This window comes from Staurois parvus, unplaced genomic scaffold (genome assembly GCF_062004578.1).
Source record: "Staurois parvus isolate SC_StPar_1 unplaced genomic scaffold, SC_StPar_1.0 ptg000298l, whole genome shotgun sequence".
Taxonomy (NCBI): Eukaryota; Metazoa; Chordata; class Amphibia; order Anura; family Ranidae; genus Staurois; species Staurois parvus.
The window spans coordinates 554,066-571,196 of NW_028318094.1; the positions used below are offsets into that span (position 1 = coordinate 554,066).

Genomic DNA, 17,131 nt, shown 5'->3' on the forward strand with positions numbered 1-17,131 from the left:
GCACACCACTAGAAACTGTCCTACAAAGAAAAGAGGTGAGTGCCACCAGGTTGCCAGCCAACAAGGGTGAATTTAGATATCTAAATGTGCCAAGATTCACCCACATATTATAAATATATATAAATGTGTTTTCTACAGATTCTAGTATAAATATAGAAGATGTCAAGTAGTTATGTGAAGGATCAGTTTTACGGCAGTGTAAAAGAAAAAAACGTTTTTTTTTTGTGTTTTACCTTTTTCATTATGTCTGTAACTAAAATCTCTGTTATGTTCAAGCAGAAGTTAATTGTTCATAAATGTTTTCTCTCAGTGTGACTGCTACAACTCTGTGACTGGAACCATCTATGACTATGGTGCCCTCACTCTAGATGGAAGCCAGTTCATCCCCTTCAAGCAATATCAGGGGAAGACAGTACTGTTTGTGAATGTGGCCACCTACTGAGGGCTCACCATGCAGTACATAGGTAAGTTATGCTCATTTAGTTTCCAAACCAATGCAATATTTAATGCATTCTAATATTGTTCAACACAAACCTGTGTTTGCCTGAACTAGGCACGGGAAAGGTTTCACCTAAACATAGGCAGCATTAGGAATTGCTTGCCTTCACCACCTAGATCTGCTGCTGCAACCCGTAAACATTCCTGTACTTCATGTGACAATGGCCAGGCCTGGTGGTTGACCACTTAGGCTGCAAGTACTACACATTAAGAAATGGGGATCATGTCATATGTTCCCCCATACTTGTAAATACAGGTTTTTGGTGGGAGATCAGGGTGGTGGGGGAGGAGTGGGAATTGCTTACAAACACCTTGTGATGCCACTACCTTTTATTAGTTTATTTGACTAGTTCAAATTGCGGGTTCACATTAAGTTTACCATACACTGCTGATTTTTTAATAAATGCAATTAATTTTACCCAGATTTAATCAGAGGCCAGTAAGTTGAAATCCTACATTTATGTTAGACCTAAATTCAGGAAGTAAATTTGGATCTGTCTATTTACAAAAGATCTATAAAAGCTAAAATTAGCAGTCAATTACTCAGATATGACCCAAACTGATCTCTTTCTAGGTCTGAAAGATTTCCTGCTACTTACATCTCCACTTTAAAGTGAAACTTTTCCCCCTAACAGTTTGAAACAATTAATGTTTATACATTCCCCATTAATAGCTATGCTACCAAAATTAGTGTGTGCTGTAAATTGCCTCCACCATTGATCCTGTTTCTTCTTGTTGGAGGGTTCCATTTTGTTAAAGCCCAGAGCAGTCACTCTCCCCCTCTCCATGGTCTGAAAAACTATATGCCACTTTAAGTAATTAAAATATGTACATTTCCAGCCTTGATTTTATGTCTTGGCTCAGCTAGAGAGGAAGGCTGACAGAAGCTTTACAGTGCTGAAATTTACAGGCTGCTGATGAGGGTGAAAGGAGAAAATATCAAAATACGATAAGAACCAATCCTCGTAGCTTTAACCCTTATGTATCTCTCTGGCAGCAGAGCTTGCCCTGTCACCTCTCCTGCTTTTCTTTTCTCCCTCCCTAATCTATTTTCCCTCCCCACAGTCAGTGGCATTCCTATTGCTTTCTTCCCCCTTCAGCAACAGTAAATCTTAAAGTGGTTGTAAATCTCAGTCATGAAATCTGAACAAAGCACATATATCTGTAGTATTTACTTGTCTTTCTCCAAAGCTCCAAGTGTCATTACTCTCTGATGCATCATCCCCTTGTTATCAGCATGTGTCTCTTCTGAGACGTTTTCCTGACACCCAAGATAAAATTGTGGCTGGGGAGAGAGCTCAGCACACAGCTAATCAACTCACAAAAGCTCTGCATGTTCCTTCCTTCCTATGTGCTGTGTGGAGTGAGTGTGTCCCTTTCCTCCAATCAGCTCACACAAAGTTTAGAAGAGCTCTAACTGCAGCTCTCCACCCCCTCCTCTGTGAAGAAGGATTTTATCTAATTTAAGCCCTTTTGAAGGGATGCAGAAAAGAGAAGACTGCAGATAAACAAGTTCAACTTATGTAGGAGGATTTTTTTTTCACTTCTGTGTAACACCTGAGGCCAGCCACTTCACTGGGTATATGTAAGGATTTACTAATACTTAAATCTGTCAGCTTCTAGTGGCTCCGATTTTAGGCACAGTGCCAAGAATAGAGAGCAACTGAGCATGTGCAGAGGAGGGTGAGACGGTGTTTTACTGGATTTTAAAGAGTATAGGTACTTATTTTTAATATTTTATATAACTAAACCTGCAAAATAGGCCAACCTGAAGTGATCTATCAGGACTTAGTATTCTGACTATAGTTCCACTTTTGGCACATCTTTGCATTCAAAATATATATTTACATATGTGATCATTACAGCTGTGCATTCAATGCCCTACTTTTCTCAAATCTCACTACATGTACAGTAGACAGAGTCTGTCTAACTGCCAAAAACAGATTCTTATGACATGAAACACCCACCATGCTCATTTTAGGTTGATTTACTAAAGGCAAATAGACTGTGCACTTTACAAGTGCAGTTGCTCCCGAGCTTAGTAAATGAGGGGAAGCTCTGCTGATTTCCATCATCCAATCATGTGCAAAAGGTAGTTATTTAATCAAGTTATCAACGTGAAGTGAAACTTGCATGAAGCAAGAATTTGAATGATAGGTCCACTTTTATGAAGTGTCTGAGAGGAGAGAAAGGGGAGATGGGCTGCAACATTTTTGTGTTATATAAAGGAAGTAGGGTGTTTGCTCATTGATAGGCAGGTCTTTTTCTGTTATTACTAGTCAGTGATCCTTATTTTAACCTCATAAGATAAGGCCAAATCCCAAGTCCAGCTATTTTTAGGGTGTCCTTCTCTGGCCATACATTATATTTTCTTGTACAATTTTTCTTTAGATTTACCAAAAACATATAATATGAGGTCAAACCTAAACACTTTCAATTTGTATGCCCTCAGGCACTACATAGTGAAATGTAAATCTAACGGAAATTAAACTTGAAAATTGTATAATACATGGCTAGATTTAGAGTGAAGAAGCATTAGAAGTCTTGTTTCTAGTCACCAAGACTGGAAAGTGTGGAATGAGAGTTTTGGTGACTTGGTTTACATTAAAGTAAACCTGTCATGGGTTTTCTCCACATACTCTGGTTTCCTCCCTTCCAGTGATGCTACATCCGCAGGCTTTCTAGCCAGCCCAACATTTTCCCATTCGGCTCAGGAACTTCAGCCAACTCAATTGGTCTTGCCAAGATTACATTGGGGAGTTTTTATCCTGACACCTATATATCATTTTTTTCCCAAAGACATGCTGGTAGGTTAATTGGCTCCTGTCTGAATTGGCATTTGTATGTACAAATTAGCTATGCATGTGTGTTTTTTACATTTTACATGCCAGTCCCAGGAAATGTTGCCAACACCCCGAAGTAAAATTTACTGACAGGACACTCAAAATTTACAAACAGCAGCAATTTTGTTTACTGGCAAAAAATCATGAAATTTACTGACAGAGCCACATTTTTTACCGACACTTCAAAAAAGTACATACATTGGCTGTTTTAAGTGCAAAACAATGCAAATATCAATATTTAAGCTGCAAACATACAGTATAGCCAGCACTATTAGCAATGTGTTTTAAGGCATAACAAAAGGAAAAAACATATTTCTCCATTTTTAATATAACCCAGCACAGAGTTCCCCCTTACATCAGAGTCTGCAGGGTTCCTCTTTTACAGTGCAAGGGGGAACTCTGAGGACTCTGATGTAATTGCGAATGCTGCAGACTCTGGTGTAAAGGACAACTTTTGATGTAAGGGGGTCTCTGGTTACCTAAGCCCCCACCTTACACAAGAGTCCACAGAGCTCCCCTTTGCATCATAGTCCACAAAGTTCTCCCATACATCAGAGTCCAGACTCCAGAGGTCCCCTTTACATTAGAGTCTGCAGGGCCCCCCCTTACAGTGTACTGATGGTAAAGACTTTGATGTAAAGGGAAACTCTGAGGACACTGATTTAAAGGGGAACACTGCAAACTCTGACGTTTGGGGGACTCTGGTGACCACAGACAACCTTCCGCAAAGTGAATACATGAAGGTAAGGAGGGTTAACTGATAAAAGAGGGAACTTCTATATCAGTGTGCCCCTTTACTTTAGTGTATTCACTTCCTCTTACATTAGTGACCTCCCCCTTCCCCCAAAGACTAGGTCGCCTGGCTGGCTGGAAGTTGTCACTGACGTAACTTTCAGGCTCCTCCATTGTTTGCTTGGGTGCAGCAGGCCAGTCATTTCAGCAGTTCAGAAATTCAGCATATTGCTGCTTGCCATGATGCCAGGCCACTGTCCTGGTTCAAACCTTTATCAGTAAAGCCCTTCTTGCTCTAGCGATACATTTTCACATAGATCCTGCATTATTCTACTGTTTTATCAATTAAATTATTATTTTCACACAATTTTGGCTTAGCAGTCTGCACAGAGAAAGGTGAGCTAAATTTTGGAAAATGTAGGCAAAGTTAGTAGTTTCTCAGCAAAATCAAGTTCATTGGAACCATGCTCATATCTAATAAAGGGGGGACAAAGACTAATAAAGCAGTAATGTGATGTTTTATCTGCAGTGTCCAAAGAACAGTCTGAGTTGATGTTCTCCCTATGCTGGTACTGTCCCTGGTGAGCCGTCTTTAAATTCTGCTCATACAGTGGAGAGGTCCTCTTGTTGATGGGACTTTAAAGGCACAGGTTTATCAAATAATGAACTGATAGGTCAATAGTTAAAAAATAACAGTCAATTTTTATTTTATACAATCTTAAAAAAGACATACAAGTTGCGATGCAAAGTGTGGCGGAATTATCAAGAGCTGGTAACTCAATAATAATGTGAAGATCAGTCATGCATGTGTTGCATCTGACGCGTTTCGAGACCAATCAGTCTCTTCTTCAAAAGTGCTCAAAAGGCATGACGCCTGCAATCAACATACATATCAGTACATGTCATTGTATATAAGAATTTTTATGATGTAATTAACTTAGAGTGTAAATAAACACTTACATAGCCCCATATGGGGGCAGGAGAAATGAAAAGGAACTGCCAAGGGATTAAAAGACATTAGTTTCCTCGGATGCAGCCGAGGATTTCATGAGCCTCTAACAGCAATGATGAACAGAGAACGCAGAAAAGGAAAGTTGGAAAACGATAACTGCCACTCAAACGTCTCCTGGAGGGGCCCTGCCCAACCATACCAGTGGCGAACCAGATGTTGGCCTGCACATTGATACTGATAAGGTGGTGCTGTGTAAATAGATGATAACACATGTAAATATAAGTAGTAAGGATATGCCAGCAAGAGTAAAACATCACTAAGCGATTTTTGGGAATAAATGCACTTAATGGGGAAAAAAGGGTCTGATAATGACTTAACTCCAAAAAAACCTGCAAAGAGTTTATCAAGGAGATAGAGAGACCACTTCTGGATTGTTTGCCTATAATAGGTAAAAACAGTGACAAAAATATTCAAAAAGGTTCAAAGACCAAACACCCAGCACATATAGTCACTACTGTGGCTTTAAATGTATCACTGAAATTGTCCAGCTGCTGACTTCCATCCATAACATTATTATTATAGAGTATTTATATAGCGCCAAAGGGTTTGCTCAGCGCTGTACATTAGAATGGGGGACAAGACATGAGACAATACAGTAGCAAAACAATACACAATACACGAGGGTTAGATGGCCCTGCCCTTTCGAGCTTACAGTCTAGGAGGGAGGGGATGGTGGTACAGGAGGAGATGGCTGAGGGGGATGGAATGGAGTGAGGAGTGGAGGGAATCGGCTGTTAGGTGCAGGGTGGGGTAGGCTTCCCTGAAGAGATGGGTTTTCAGGGTGCGCCTAAAGGTGAGGAGGGTAGGGGACAATCTGATGGATTGGGGAAGTGAGTTCCAGAGGATGGGGGAAGCTCTGGAGAAGTCCTGCAGTCGGGCGTGGGAGGTGGAGACCAGGGAGCTAGAGAGTAGCAGGTCTTACGAGGAGCAAAGATTACGGGTAGGGTGGCATTTGGGTATCAGGTCGGTGAGGTAGCCTGGGGCAGCACCATGAATGGCCTTGTATGTCAGTGTTAGTAGTTTGAATTTGATGCGTTGGGCAATCGAGAGCCAGTGTAGGGAATGACAGAGGGGGGTGGCAGAAGTGGATCGGCTGGTAAGGTGGATGAGTCTGGCCGCTGAGTTCAGGATAGACTGAAGCGGGGATAGTCTGTGATGAGGTAGGCCGCTGAGAAGGGAGTTGCAGTAGTCCAGGCGTGAGATAATAAGGGAGTGAACGAGTATATAACATGTAGTTATATAATTTTATAAAACTTAGAAAATGTATGTTTCTTTTTGTTTGCTGGCAATAAAATTTTTGCTTTTTGTGTTTGGGTTATGTGGTCCGTCTTGTGATTGAACTCATTTTACTTTCCCCGCAATTGTATTCAAACAAATATTTAATAAGGATATACAGTGAACTGTCTTTTGTCAGCAAGATCCTGGGAACAGGTTGGTAGCGGCAAATAAACCCACGTTATATTATTTGTCTAAGCCCTGATGGCAGTAGCAACAAAGCAAACAGGATGTTGGAATGTGTATTCCAGCAGTTGAGAACGTGGTAAGAAAATCCTCATGACTTTTTAATTGCTTCTTCTTGTGCTTGGTTGCTGTGTATAGTTCTCTCAGATGGGCAATAAAGTCTGCAACAAAGAAAATGGTCCCACCAAAGGGTATCCTAGCACTAAAACTAGCTTGTTAAAAATAACAGTTCAAATGAATCTAAATCCAAACTGGGGCTTTGGGAGGTACTAGGCTACAGCATTATATACAGTATACACCATATGGTAGGATATCAAACTAAATCTTTCCAAAATGGAGCTTATACTATTCCCTCCAGCCTGTGCTCCCTCCTCTGACTTCTCCATCAAGATCAATAATACAACCATCAGTCCCTCCCCTCATGCCAGGGTACTAAGTATAATCCTAGACTCCCATCTGTCCTTCCAGCCCCAAATCCAATCACTGTCCAAATCTTGTATACTTCACCTCCGCAACCTCCAAGATACAGCCGTTCCTAACCTCGGAAACCACTAAGCAACTTATTCACTCCCTTGTTATCTCTCGCCTTGACTATTATAACTCCCTCCTCATTGGCCTACCAAATCGCAGGCTATTCTCTCTTCAGTCTATCATGAATGCTGCTGCCAGATTCATGCACCTTACTAACCATTCCATGGTTCTATGCCAATCCCTCCACTGGCTTCCCATTGCCCAACGAATAAAATTCAAAACATTAACAATAACATATAAAGCCATTTATAACTCTGCCCCAAATTACATCAGCAATCTTGTCTCCAAATATCACCCAGACATTACTCTTCTCCTTGCATGACCTCCTCCTCTCTAGCTCCCTTGTCTCCTCCTCCCATGCTCATCTCCAGGACTTCTCCAGAGCCTCCCCCATTCTCTGGAACTCTTTACCCCAAACCTATCTCTTCAGGGAAGCCTATCCCGCCTTCAGCTAATAACCGAATCTTCTATTCCTCCTATCAGTTCATCCTCCACAGTTATTACCTTTTCTACCACCAGCCCCTCCCTCTTAGATTGTAAGCTCCAAGGAGCAGGGCCCTCCTATCCCTCTTGTATTGAACTGTATTGTTGCTGTATTGTCTCCTGTTATATTGTAAAGCGCTGAGCAAACTGTTGGCGCTATATAAATCCTGTATAATAATTATAATAATAATATCCCATAAGGCTTAGGTGTATATATGTGCATTTAAACACCTGTACGTTTTTTTTTCTTCAGCTTGTGTATTGTTGAGGAAATTACACTTCACATTCTGTCCTAGAGATGCATCAGGAAATTAAATAAAATTACCCAAAAAATAACTCCCCTCTTAGACAGCTGTCAACAGCACAGTTGTCTCCATTGGAAGATTTTCCCTCTTTGTTATGGTGAGAAATTTAACATTTTGTAACTAAAACAATTTCTGCTACACATGTGGCTTTCTTTCAGAACTGAATGCACTACAAGAAGAACTGGGAGATAATGGATTTGTCATCTTGGGATTTCCCTGCAATCAATTTGGTCTACAGGAACCTGGAAGCAATGATGAAATTCTCAATGGATTAAAGTAAGTGGGCAATAGTTATCACTATGCGGAATGTTTTCACATGATGCACAGAACAAGAGTTTATGGGAATCCACGGAAGCCAATCGCTTTCTTCCACGTCTTTCAGGTTTTGGTTGCCATTTTAAAGCATTTGCGATCATTTTAGCTGAGCAGCCTATCATTTTCTGCCCTTCTTTATATGTTTTCCCCTCTCCAATCAACTTTTTAATCAAGGTACGCTGTTCTTCTGAACAATGTCTGGAACCACCCATTTTCCTCAGAATTTCAGCAACATTTGCTGCCTTCCTTCCTTAAATAAGGGCAATAATTGCCACCTGTTTTTCAAAGACTGAATGACCTCACTAATAGAACTCCACACTGCTATTATTTTGAACATGCCCCTTTCAGTTAGTGATTCAATTACACAGAATCAGCAGCATGCATGTCATGACTGTTGGGTCTGTTGGATTTCTATTACTCTACTACACCTGCTAGTAAATTATTTGCCATGTAGAAATATAATTTCTACCAAAAACAGTGATTGATCAGGTTAGTGATGTCTGACTGCTATTATTTTGAACACAACTGTGTGTATGTATATATATATATATATATATATATATACATACATACATACATACACACACACCATTTCAGCGCTGAATTCTCATTTGAAATATAAACAAAGCAAAATATATTCATATCAAAACCACATGATATATCATATAGTCCATGGTAATAAAAATAACGATGCTTATCAACAATCCATTGTGAATTTGTGATTAATCATACAATAAAATGCACTGTAATCTCTGCACTTGATTACTAATTGTGTAAAAACACCTCGCATCCTCTACCAGCCACACACTAAGTCTTACCAAACAAGATGTGACTCTCTCATGAGAAGTCAAACAGCACTTCTTGTAACCATTGGTATAAGATTAGTGGGACTCCGCTCCTTTACAACATGGTTTTCCTCTCAATCTCCATCACTGTCACAGCATAAACATGAAAAAGAGCAAAAAGGTAATCTTCCCAATAGTGTAAATCCTGATGAAACTCTTATTAAAATCAGTTAAAAAACACTTACATTTGCACTGTGTAAAGTATTTCACATAAAACTACAATTCCCAGAATCCTCTGTTAAAAAAAAAAAAGCACACATGCTCAGTGACGTCACGGATTCGGGCTGAGCCCAACGCATTTCATCAAATATGCCTCATGGAAGCTTCACATACCCACTCATTTTATACAGTACAATCAATCCCAAGTCAAAGGAACCCCCTGAATAAGATTACAGCTACTGAAAACCACCGATGGACATTTTACAACAGTGTTCTGAGCCTTGTGATATCTAGAGGATGGACGTGGGAATGCAACATGCTGTACAAATTACCCACAAACAGCATATTTGCTTAAATGAATATAAAAAAATATATAAACCACATTGTGATGTATATCAAATAAAAAAACTAAAATTAAAACATATACAAAAATCTCGTATATGAGGAAAAAATCTCTCATATAATTGCAGTCTCTTATAATTAATTGCAGTGCCCATGCTGCCTGCAATATATGGGCAAGACAACTTGGGCTCTGCATGTCTGGTTAAACAAACGAGTGTAATATCTGACATAGTTTTAGTGAGCAAAGCATGTCCAAGCACTACGCTTTGGTTCATAATAAGGGCCAAAGATATATTAAAAACTGGTGGGGTGGTTGGATCAGGGGAGAAATATCTAAGATGGAGACCAATTGGATATACAAATTACATGTTTTCTGCCCCATGGACTACATGGAGTGGGATGTGAATGCTTTTATTGATAATAACTAGTCAATTTGTTAGTGGTTGGGGGAATAAGATTAAAGTATGGCTATATTACTGTCTCTTTCTTATCTGTAAAAAGGAAACATCGGAATTAAAATTTGTATTATTCCCTTTTTCTATGAGAGTTTTTCTCATATATAAGAGACATTTTGTATATGTCTTAACTTAATTTTTTTTATTCATTTGATATACTTGTGGTTTTTATATTTTTATACTTTTATATTCATTAAGCAAACACAGTGGCTAAATGGTTAGCACTTCCACCTGGCAGTACTAGGGTCGTTGGTTTGAATCCCAACCACGACACCACCTACCTGGAGTTTGCATGTTCTCCCTGTCCCTGCGTGGGTTTCTTCCGGGTACTCCGGTTCCCTCCCACACTACAAAGACATGCTGGAAGGTTAATTGGCTCCTGTCTAAATTGGCCCTAGTATGTGTATGTATGAATGTGAGTTAGGTACCTTAGGTTGTACGCCCCTTGAGGGTTAGGGACTGATGTGAATGTACAATAAATATATATATATATATATGTGTGTGTGTAAAGCACTGCGTAAATTGACGGCACTATATAAGTACCTGAAATAAATATGCTGTTTATGGGTAATTTGTACAGCATGTTGCATTTCCAGATTTGTCCTCTAGGTGTCCCTAGGCTCACCTTACCGGATATGGAAGAGTGGGCTGTGTAATATCTGTTTGCCCAGTTGTAAAATGGCTCTCAGTGGTTTTCAGTAGCTGATATCTGGTTCCAGGTTTTCCTTTGACTTGTAATTGTATGTACTACAGCAGGGCTTAAAATTTCAAGTCCTGAACTACTAGCCAGGCCTTAAGAGTTACTCACCACCAACAAACACACACACAGACATGTACATACACACACAGAAACATGTAAATATAAATCCTCCTGCGCTTCTATGGTGGATACAATATTCAGCTAAAAGAAGCCGCCAGCATCTATCCTATACCAAAAAAAGGACAATGAGAACTAATATATAAAAATGATGCAGCGCTAACAGAAAACACATATAATAAACTAAATATGATAGTAGATAACCCACATCCACCGGGGGATATGGGAACAGGCAAAAAACCCTTAACAGGTAGATAATAGTGGCTTAGTGCAAAATGCAGTGTCCATAGTTCATATCTTTAAAACGTGCAGGTGAATCACAGCACACTCCAAACGTGATCCAAGGCAGTCTGGCTGCAATGGCCTCTCACCTCCACTCTATGACCCCACAGGGCCACAAAGCATATTGCAGATCACCTCTGGGTCCTTTCCAACCAGTAGCTCCTCAAAGAGAAATGGCATGGGCGGACATCACATGAATAAGAATAACCTCCAGCCGGACCAGCGGACATACAGAGTGTGCCCTCCTCAGATGTCAGAAAGCTCGTATGCTCATAAATGAGGAGAGAAACACAATCCTCATAGTGTATTACTGATTTTAATGGCCAGACAATCACAGTAAGCCAAGAAAAACAGGAGAGACATACACTTACATAACAGCAGTATCTTTCCCCATGGATTGGGTGTACAGCATGATCAGAAGGTGTTCCAAAATGGCGCCACGCCGGAAATACGTCACCACGCTATAAACGTCGACGCGTTGCGTCACGTAACTCGTGACTTCGTCAGGACAGCGTGATTGGCCGACAGTACTTCCTTATAAAGACCGAGGACCGCACCAATCAAGGACAAGGGGCGGTTCCATCGCGGCCATATTACTGTAGTCCAATGTACACAGATACTTTCCCATTGTGTCTAATAATCACAATAGGACCAAACGATATAGTAATTTGGGAAAAAAACCAATTACTCTGTAAGGTATGTTAATACTGGGACACAAACATTAAAACCAGATGTGGAAACCACATGCTTTATTAAAAAAGGGATAAAAATAAGATACGATCTGAACGCATGTCCATCGATGCATGACATGCCAAAATACACTACACATTAAACAATGTGTGTAAAAATATATATATAAAGAAAATATTTATATATATAAAAAACTAATAAAAAACATAAAAAATATATTACTAAAAACCTTAAAAAAGGTGAATCCAAAGAATAAAAAATAAGAACAAAAATATATATAACATATATAGCTCCCCTATGATCATGCATGGACTCTCACTCCTAATGCATAATAACAGACATAAACCAGCATAAAAATTATAAAAGTAAATTACCGATCACTAATAAAGCAATTCAAATCGAACTCAATATTAAGTCCCATAGGGGCAAACGTATCCATCAAAAAAATATATCTAGATTCTACCTGACTCAAAGACCTCACTTTATGGGTCCCTCTCCAATGTTTTTTGAATTTTGCAGCTCCCCAAAATTTAAGACTAGAGGGATCTTGGTTATGGCAAAGCCGGAAATGATTGGATAAACTATGTTTTGGAAAACCCTTTTTTATATTTTGAACATGTTCTCTCAGCCGAACCCACAGGGGCCTTTTTGTCCGTCCTACATATTGCAGGCCACAACCGCATTGAAGGACGTACACAACCCCCTCTGTTTTACAAGATATAAAGTCTTCGATCTGAAAGGCCCTTCCATTGCTAGTAGCTGTGAATGAACTCAATCTACGATTAAGACCCCTAGTGGCCTTACAGGCATAGCAAGATTTACACGGGAAAAACCCTTTATGATCAAGAAACGTAACTTTAGGACTCTTAGTGGGGGGGTCTAGTACGTTACGGACTAGTTTAGACCTAAGAGAAGGAGCCTTCCTATATGTGAATTTCGGTATCGGAGGTAATAATTTTGAAAGAACAGGATCTGTCATTAAAATCGGCCAATGTCGCTTAAATACTTTTTCTATTTGTTTATAATTGCTGTTAAAATCCAAAATAATTGCCATATAATCCTCAGAACCTTTTATTTTGGGTTTATCAAAAAGAAAATTGCTTCTCTCCATCTTTCCCACTTCAGCAATCTTATTTTTAACAATAACTCTAGGATAACCTTTACTGCAGAATCTTTCTTCCATAATAGTTGCTTGCTCATAGTAATCCTTAATATCTGTGCAGTTCCTTCTAAGTCTTACCAATTGTCCCTTCGGAATATTCATCAGCCACGGAGGGAAATGGCAACTATCTAGTGGAATATATCCATTCCGATCGACTTTTTTGAAAAAAGTTTTAGTATGCAGGATATTATCTTTAGTAGAAATGCACAAATCCAGAAAGTTGATAGATGTACCGCTTACTTCCCATGAAAGCTTAATGTTTTTGTCATTACTATTCAACTGATTCAAGAACTTCAATAGATCAGATTCCACTCCATCCCAAATAATGACAATATCGTCAATATATCTTTTGTACAGGAGTAGTTGTCTAGGGGGATCACGGTATACAGCCTCTTCCTCCCAGTGGGCCATAAACAGATTGGCCACACTGGGGGCAAACCTCGCCCCCATAGCCACTCCCTTCATTTGTCTATAGAATTGCTTCCCATACCAAAAATAATTGTGGGAGAGGCAGTACTCCAAACTAGACCCCCCCACTAAGAGTCCTAAAGTTACGTTTCTTGATCATAAAGGGTTTTTCCCGTGTAAATCTTGCTATGCCTGTAAGGCCACTAGGGGTCTTAATCGTAGATTGAGTTCATTCACAGCTACTAGCAATGGAAGGGCCTTTCAGATCGAAGACTTTATATCTTGTAAAACAGAGGGGGTTGTGTACGTCCTTCAATGCGGTTGTGGTCTGCAATATGTAGGACGGACAAAAAGGCCCCTGTGGGTTCGGCTGAGAGAACATGTTCAAAATATAAAAAAGGGTTTTCCAAAACATAGTTTATCCAATCATTTCCGGCTTTGCCATAACCAAGATCCCTCTAGTCTTAAATTTTGGGGAGCTGCAAAATTCAAAAAACATTGGAGAGGGACCCATAAAGTGAGGTCTTTGAGTCAGGTAGAATCTAGATATATTTTTTTGATGGATACGTTTGCCCCTATGGGACTTAATATTGAGTTCGATTTGAATTGCTTTATTAGTGATCGGTAATTTACTTTTATAATTTTTATGCTGGTTTATGTCTGTTATTATGCATTAGGAGTGAGAGTCCATGCATGATCATAGGGGAGCTATATATGTTATATATATTTTTGTTCTTATTTTTTATTCTTTGGATTCACCTTTTTTAAGGTTTTTAGTAATATATTTTTTATGTTTTTTATTAGTTTTTTATATATATAAATATTTTCTTTATATATATATTTTTACACACATTGTTTAATGTGTAGTGTATTTTGGCATGTCATGCATCGATGGACATGCGTTCAGATCGTATCTTATTTTTATCCCTTTTTTAATAAAGCATGTGGTTTCCACATCTGGTTTTAATGTTTGTGTCCCAGTATTAACATACCTTACAGAGTAATTGGTTTTTTTCCCAAATTACTATATCGTTTGGTCCTATTGTGATTATTAGACACAATGGGAAAGTATCTGTGTACATTGGACTACAGTAATATGGCCGCGATGGAACCGCCCCTTGTCCTTGATTGGTGCGGTCCTCGGTCTTTATAAGGAAGTACTGTCGGCCAATCACGCTGTCCTGACGAAGTCACGAGTTACGTGACGCAACGCGTCGACGTTTATAGCGTGGTGACGTATTTCCGGCGTGGCGCCATTTTGGAACACCTTCTGATCATGCTGTACACCCAATCCATGGGGAAAGATACTGCTGTTATGTAAGTGTATGTCTCTCCTGTTTTTCTTGGCTTACTGTGATTGTCTGGCCATTAAAATCAGTAATACACTATGAGGATTGTGTTTCTCTCCTCATTTATGAGCATACGAGCTTTCTGACATCTGAGGAGGGCACACTCTGTATGTCCGCTGGTCCGGCTGGAGGTTATTCTTATTCATGTGATGTCCGCCCATGCCATTTCTCTTTGAGGAGCTACTGGTTGGAAAGGACCCAGAGGTGATCTGCAATATGCTTTGTGGCCCTGTGGGGTCATAGAGTGGAGGTGAGAGGCCATTGCAGCCAGACTGCCTTGGATCACGTTTGGAGTGTGCTGTGATTCACCTGCACGTTTTAAAGATATGAACTATGGACACTGCATTTTGCACTAAGCCACTATTATCTACCTGTTAAGGGTTTTTTGCCTGTTCCCATATCCCCCGGTGGATGTGGGTTATCTACTATCATATTTAGTTTATTATATGTGTTTTCTGTTAGCGCTGCATCATTTTTATATATTAGTTTACACACAGAAACATGTACACACGTGCACAGAGACACATGTACATACAGACACATGTAGACACGCATATACACAGATACATGTACTTACACAGAAATGCACAGATACATGTACATACACACAGACATATGTACATACATAAACATGTACATGCGCACACACATACATGTACATACACGCAGATACATGTACAGATACACACATGTACATACACAGACATGCATACACACACACGCTGTTAAGTGCTCTCCCCTGAAGCCACCACTGGCTGACAAAGAGGATCATGTGACCAGAGTGAGTTGAAATTAGGTACATACACCTATAAAAAGTTGCAGTACTTCGTTGTTCACTCACAGAGCCGGGTACTGCACTCTAGGGGGAGGCAGAGAGCACAGCACACACTCCTTGCTTTGCTTTCACTGCGCTCAGCTATTGAGCAGTCGGACGACTCCCAGTGCCAATGACAGATCCGGCCTGAGCGCCGAGCCTGCTCAGCAAGACTGCCCTGGGGGACACACTCGCCCCCACCATAATTTCCACTCGCCATTGGCGTGCAGGCAAGTGGAAATTTCAAGGCCTGTACTACAGTATATAAGATGAGTGGCTACGTGCGGCTTCAATGCCCCTGATGACATCATATTTGGTGAAATGAGTTGGGCAGAACCAGAAGCCACGACGTCATGGCGCATGTGCTCTTTGATACCAAGGATTCTGGGAATTGCTGATATAAGTGTTTATAACAGATTTTAATAAAAGTGTCTTGTGGCTTTACACTATTGTGAGCAGGTTTTTTTCTCTTTTTTTATATTAATGCTGTGACGTGATGGAGAGGAGTCCCACTTGTGATTTCTATGGTTACAACAAGTGCTGTTTGACTTCTCATGAGAGGGTCACTGGTGTGGCTGGTGGAGGACATGAGCTGTTTTTACACAATTAGTGAACAAGTAGAGAGTTCACGGTGCCCTCTACTGTATGGTTAATCACAAATTCACAATGGATTGTTCATAAGCATGAAAAGCATCATTATTTTTCACTTTGGACTTTATATTCATATCAAAACCACATGATAAATTATATTTTGCTTTGTTTATACTTCAACTGAGAATTAAGCGCTGCAATGGTGTGTATATATTAATCTTATAACAATGAACAATCTTGTATGGCTGGCATAAATAAGTTACTAACGCCATCACTGCCCCCTCCCTGACAGTGTGGGGTGATGTCAACTACTGCAGCTGACTCCTCTCCCCATACTCTTCCCTTCTGACTTTGATTTGGAACCCTATGTTTGAATTGGAATATACTGTGCATGTAGCACCCTTCTAGTATAGCTGCTAGGATGTACATAATTAGATTACTATAGTTTGCTCTTCTGCCTAACAGGAGAGATAATAGGTCAATTTATCCTCGGCATTCTGCTTAACAGAGTGCTGCAGTCTATTATTCAGGACTGCTCATGATGCTCTGTTGATGTTTAACCCCTTGGCACCGGCGCCTCCTGGCCCTTTAAGGGTTCCAGAAGCCAGGAGGTGGGGTGGGGTTTTAGGGTCATGTGACCGCTATTATTCGCTGGCACGGCGGTCACATGATCGGGAAAGGTCCCGATCAAAAGAGGAGATCGGGACCTTTCCGTGAGTACTGAACGTGTGTGCTGGGAGCACATATGTTTTTTTTAATAGAATGCAAATGTGCGGCCACTCGGCGTCTAGTTCCAGATGCTGGGAGGCTGCATATTTGCGTTCGGCCAGCGCCAAGAGGTTAGGTTTACCTAGAATTCCTCCTGCCTTCTGGAAAGTACTAGAGCTTTCCAGGACATAGGTGGCAGCTAGGTAAATAAACAGCATGAATATAAATACAGCTCTGGATAATTACAAGAGAGGCTGTCCCCATTGCATGCTGGAAGCTGGTAATTATAGTCTGAGAGCACATGGGCTTGGGGTGCTTCCCAGAGTGGA

The 17,131-nt window shown here is 40.2% G+C and overlaps 1 protein-coding gene across 1 annotated transcript in view; it reads left to right on the forward strand.

Moving 5' to 3' along the window:
* Positions 1-17,131, forward strand: part of GPX3 (glutathione peroxidase 3) — a 35,383-nt gene that overhangs the window by 14,841 nt on the left and 3,411 nt on the right. Inside the window, exons 2-3 of the mRNA XM_089682786.1 lie at positions 311-464; positions 8,024-8,141. Of these exons, the coding sequence (XP_089538912.1) occupies positions 311-464; positions 8,024-8,141 (272 nt within the window). The remainder of the gene's footprint in view (positions 1-310; positions 465-8,023; positions 8,142-17,131) is intronic.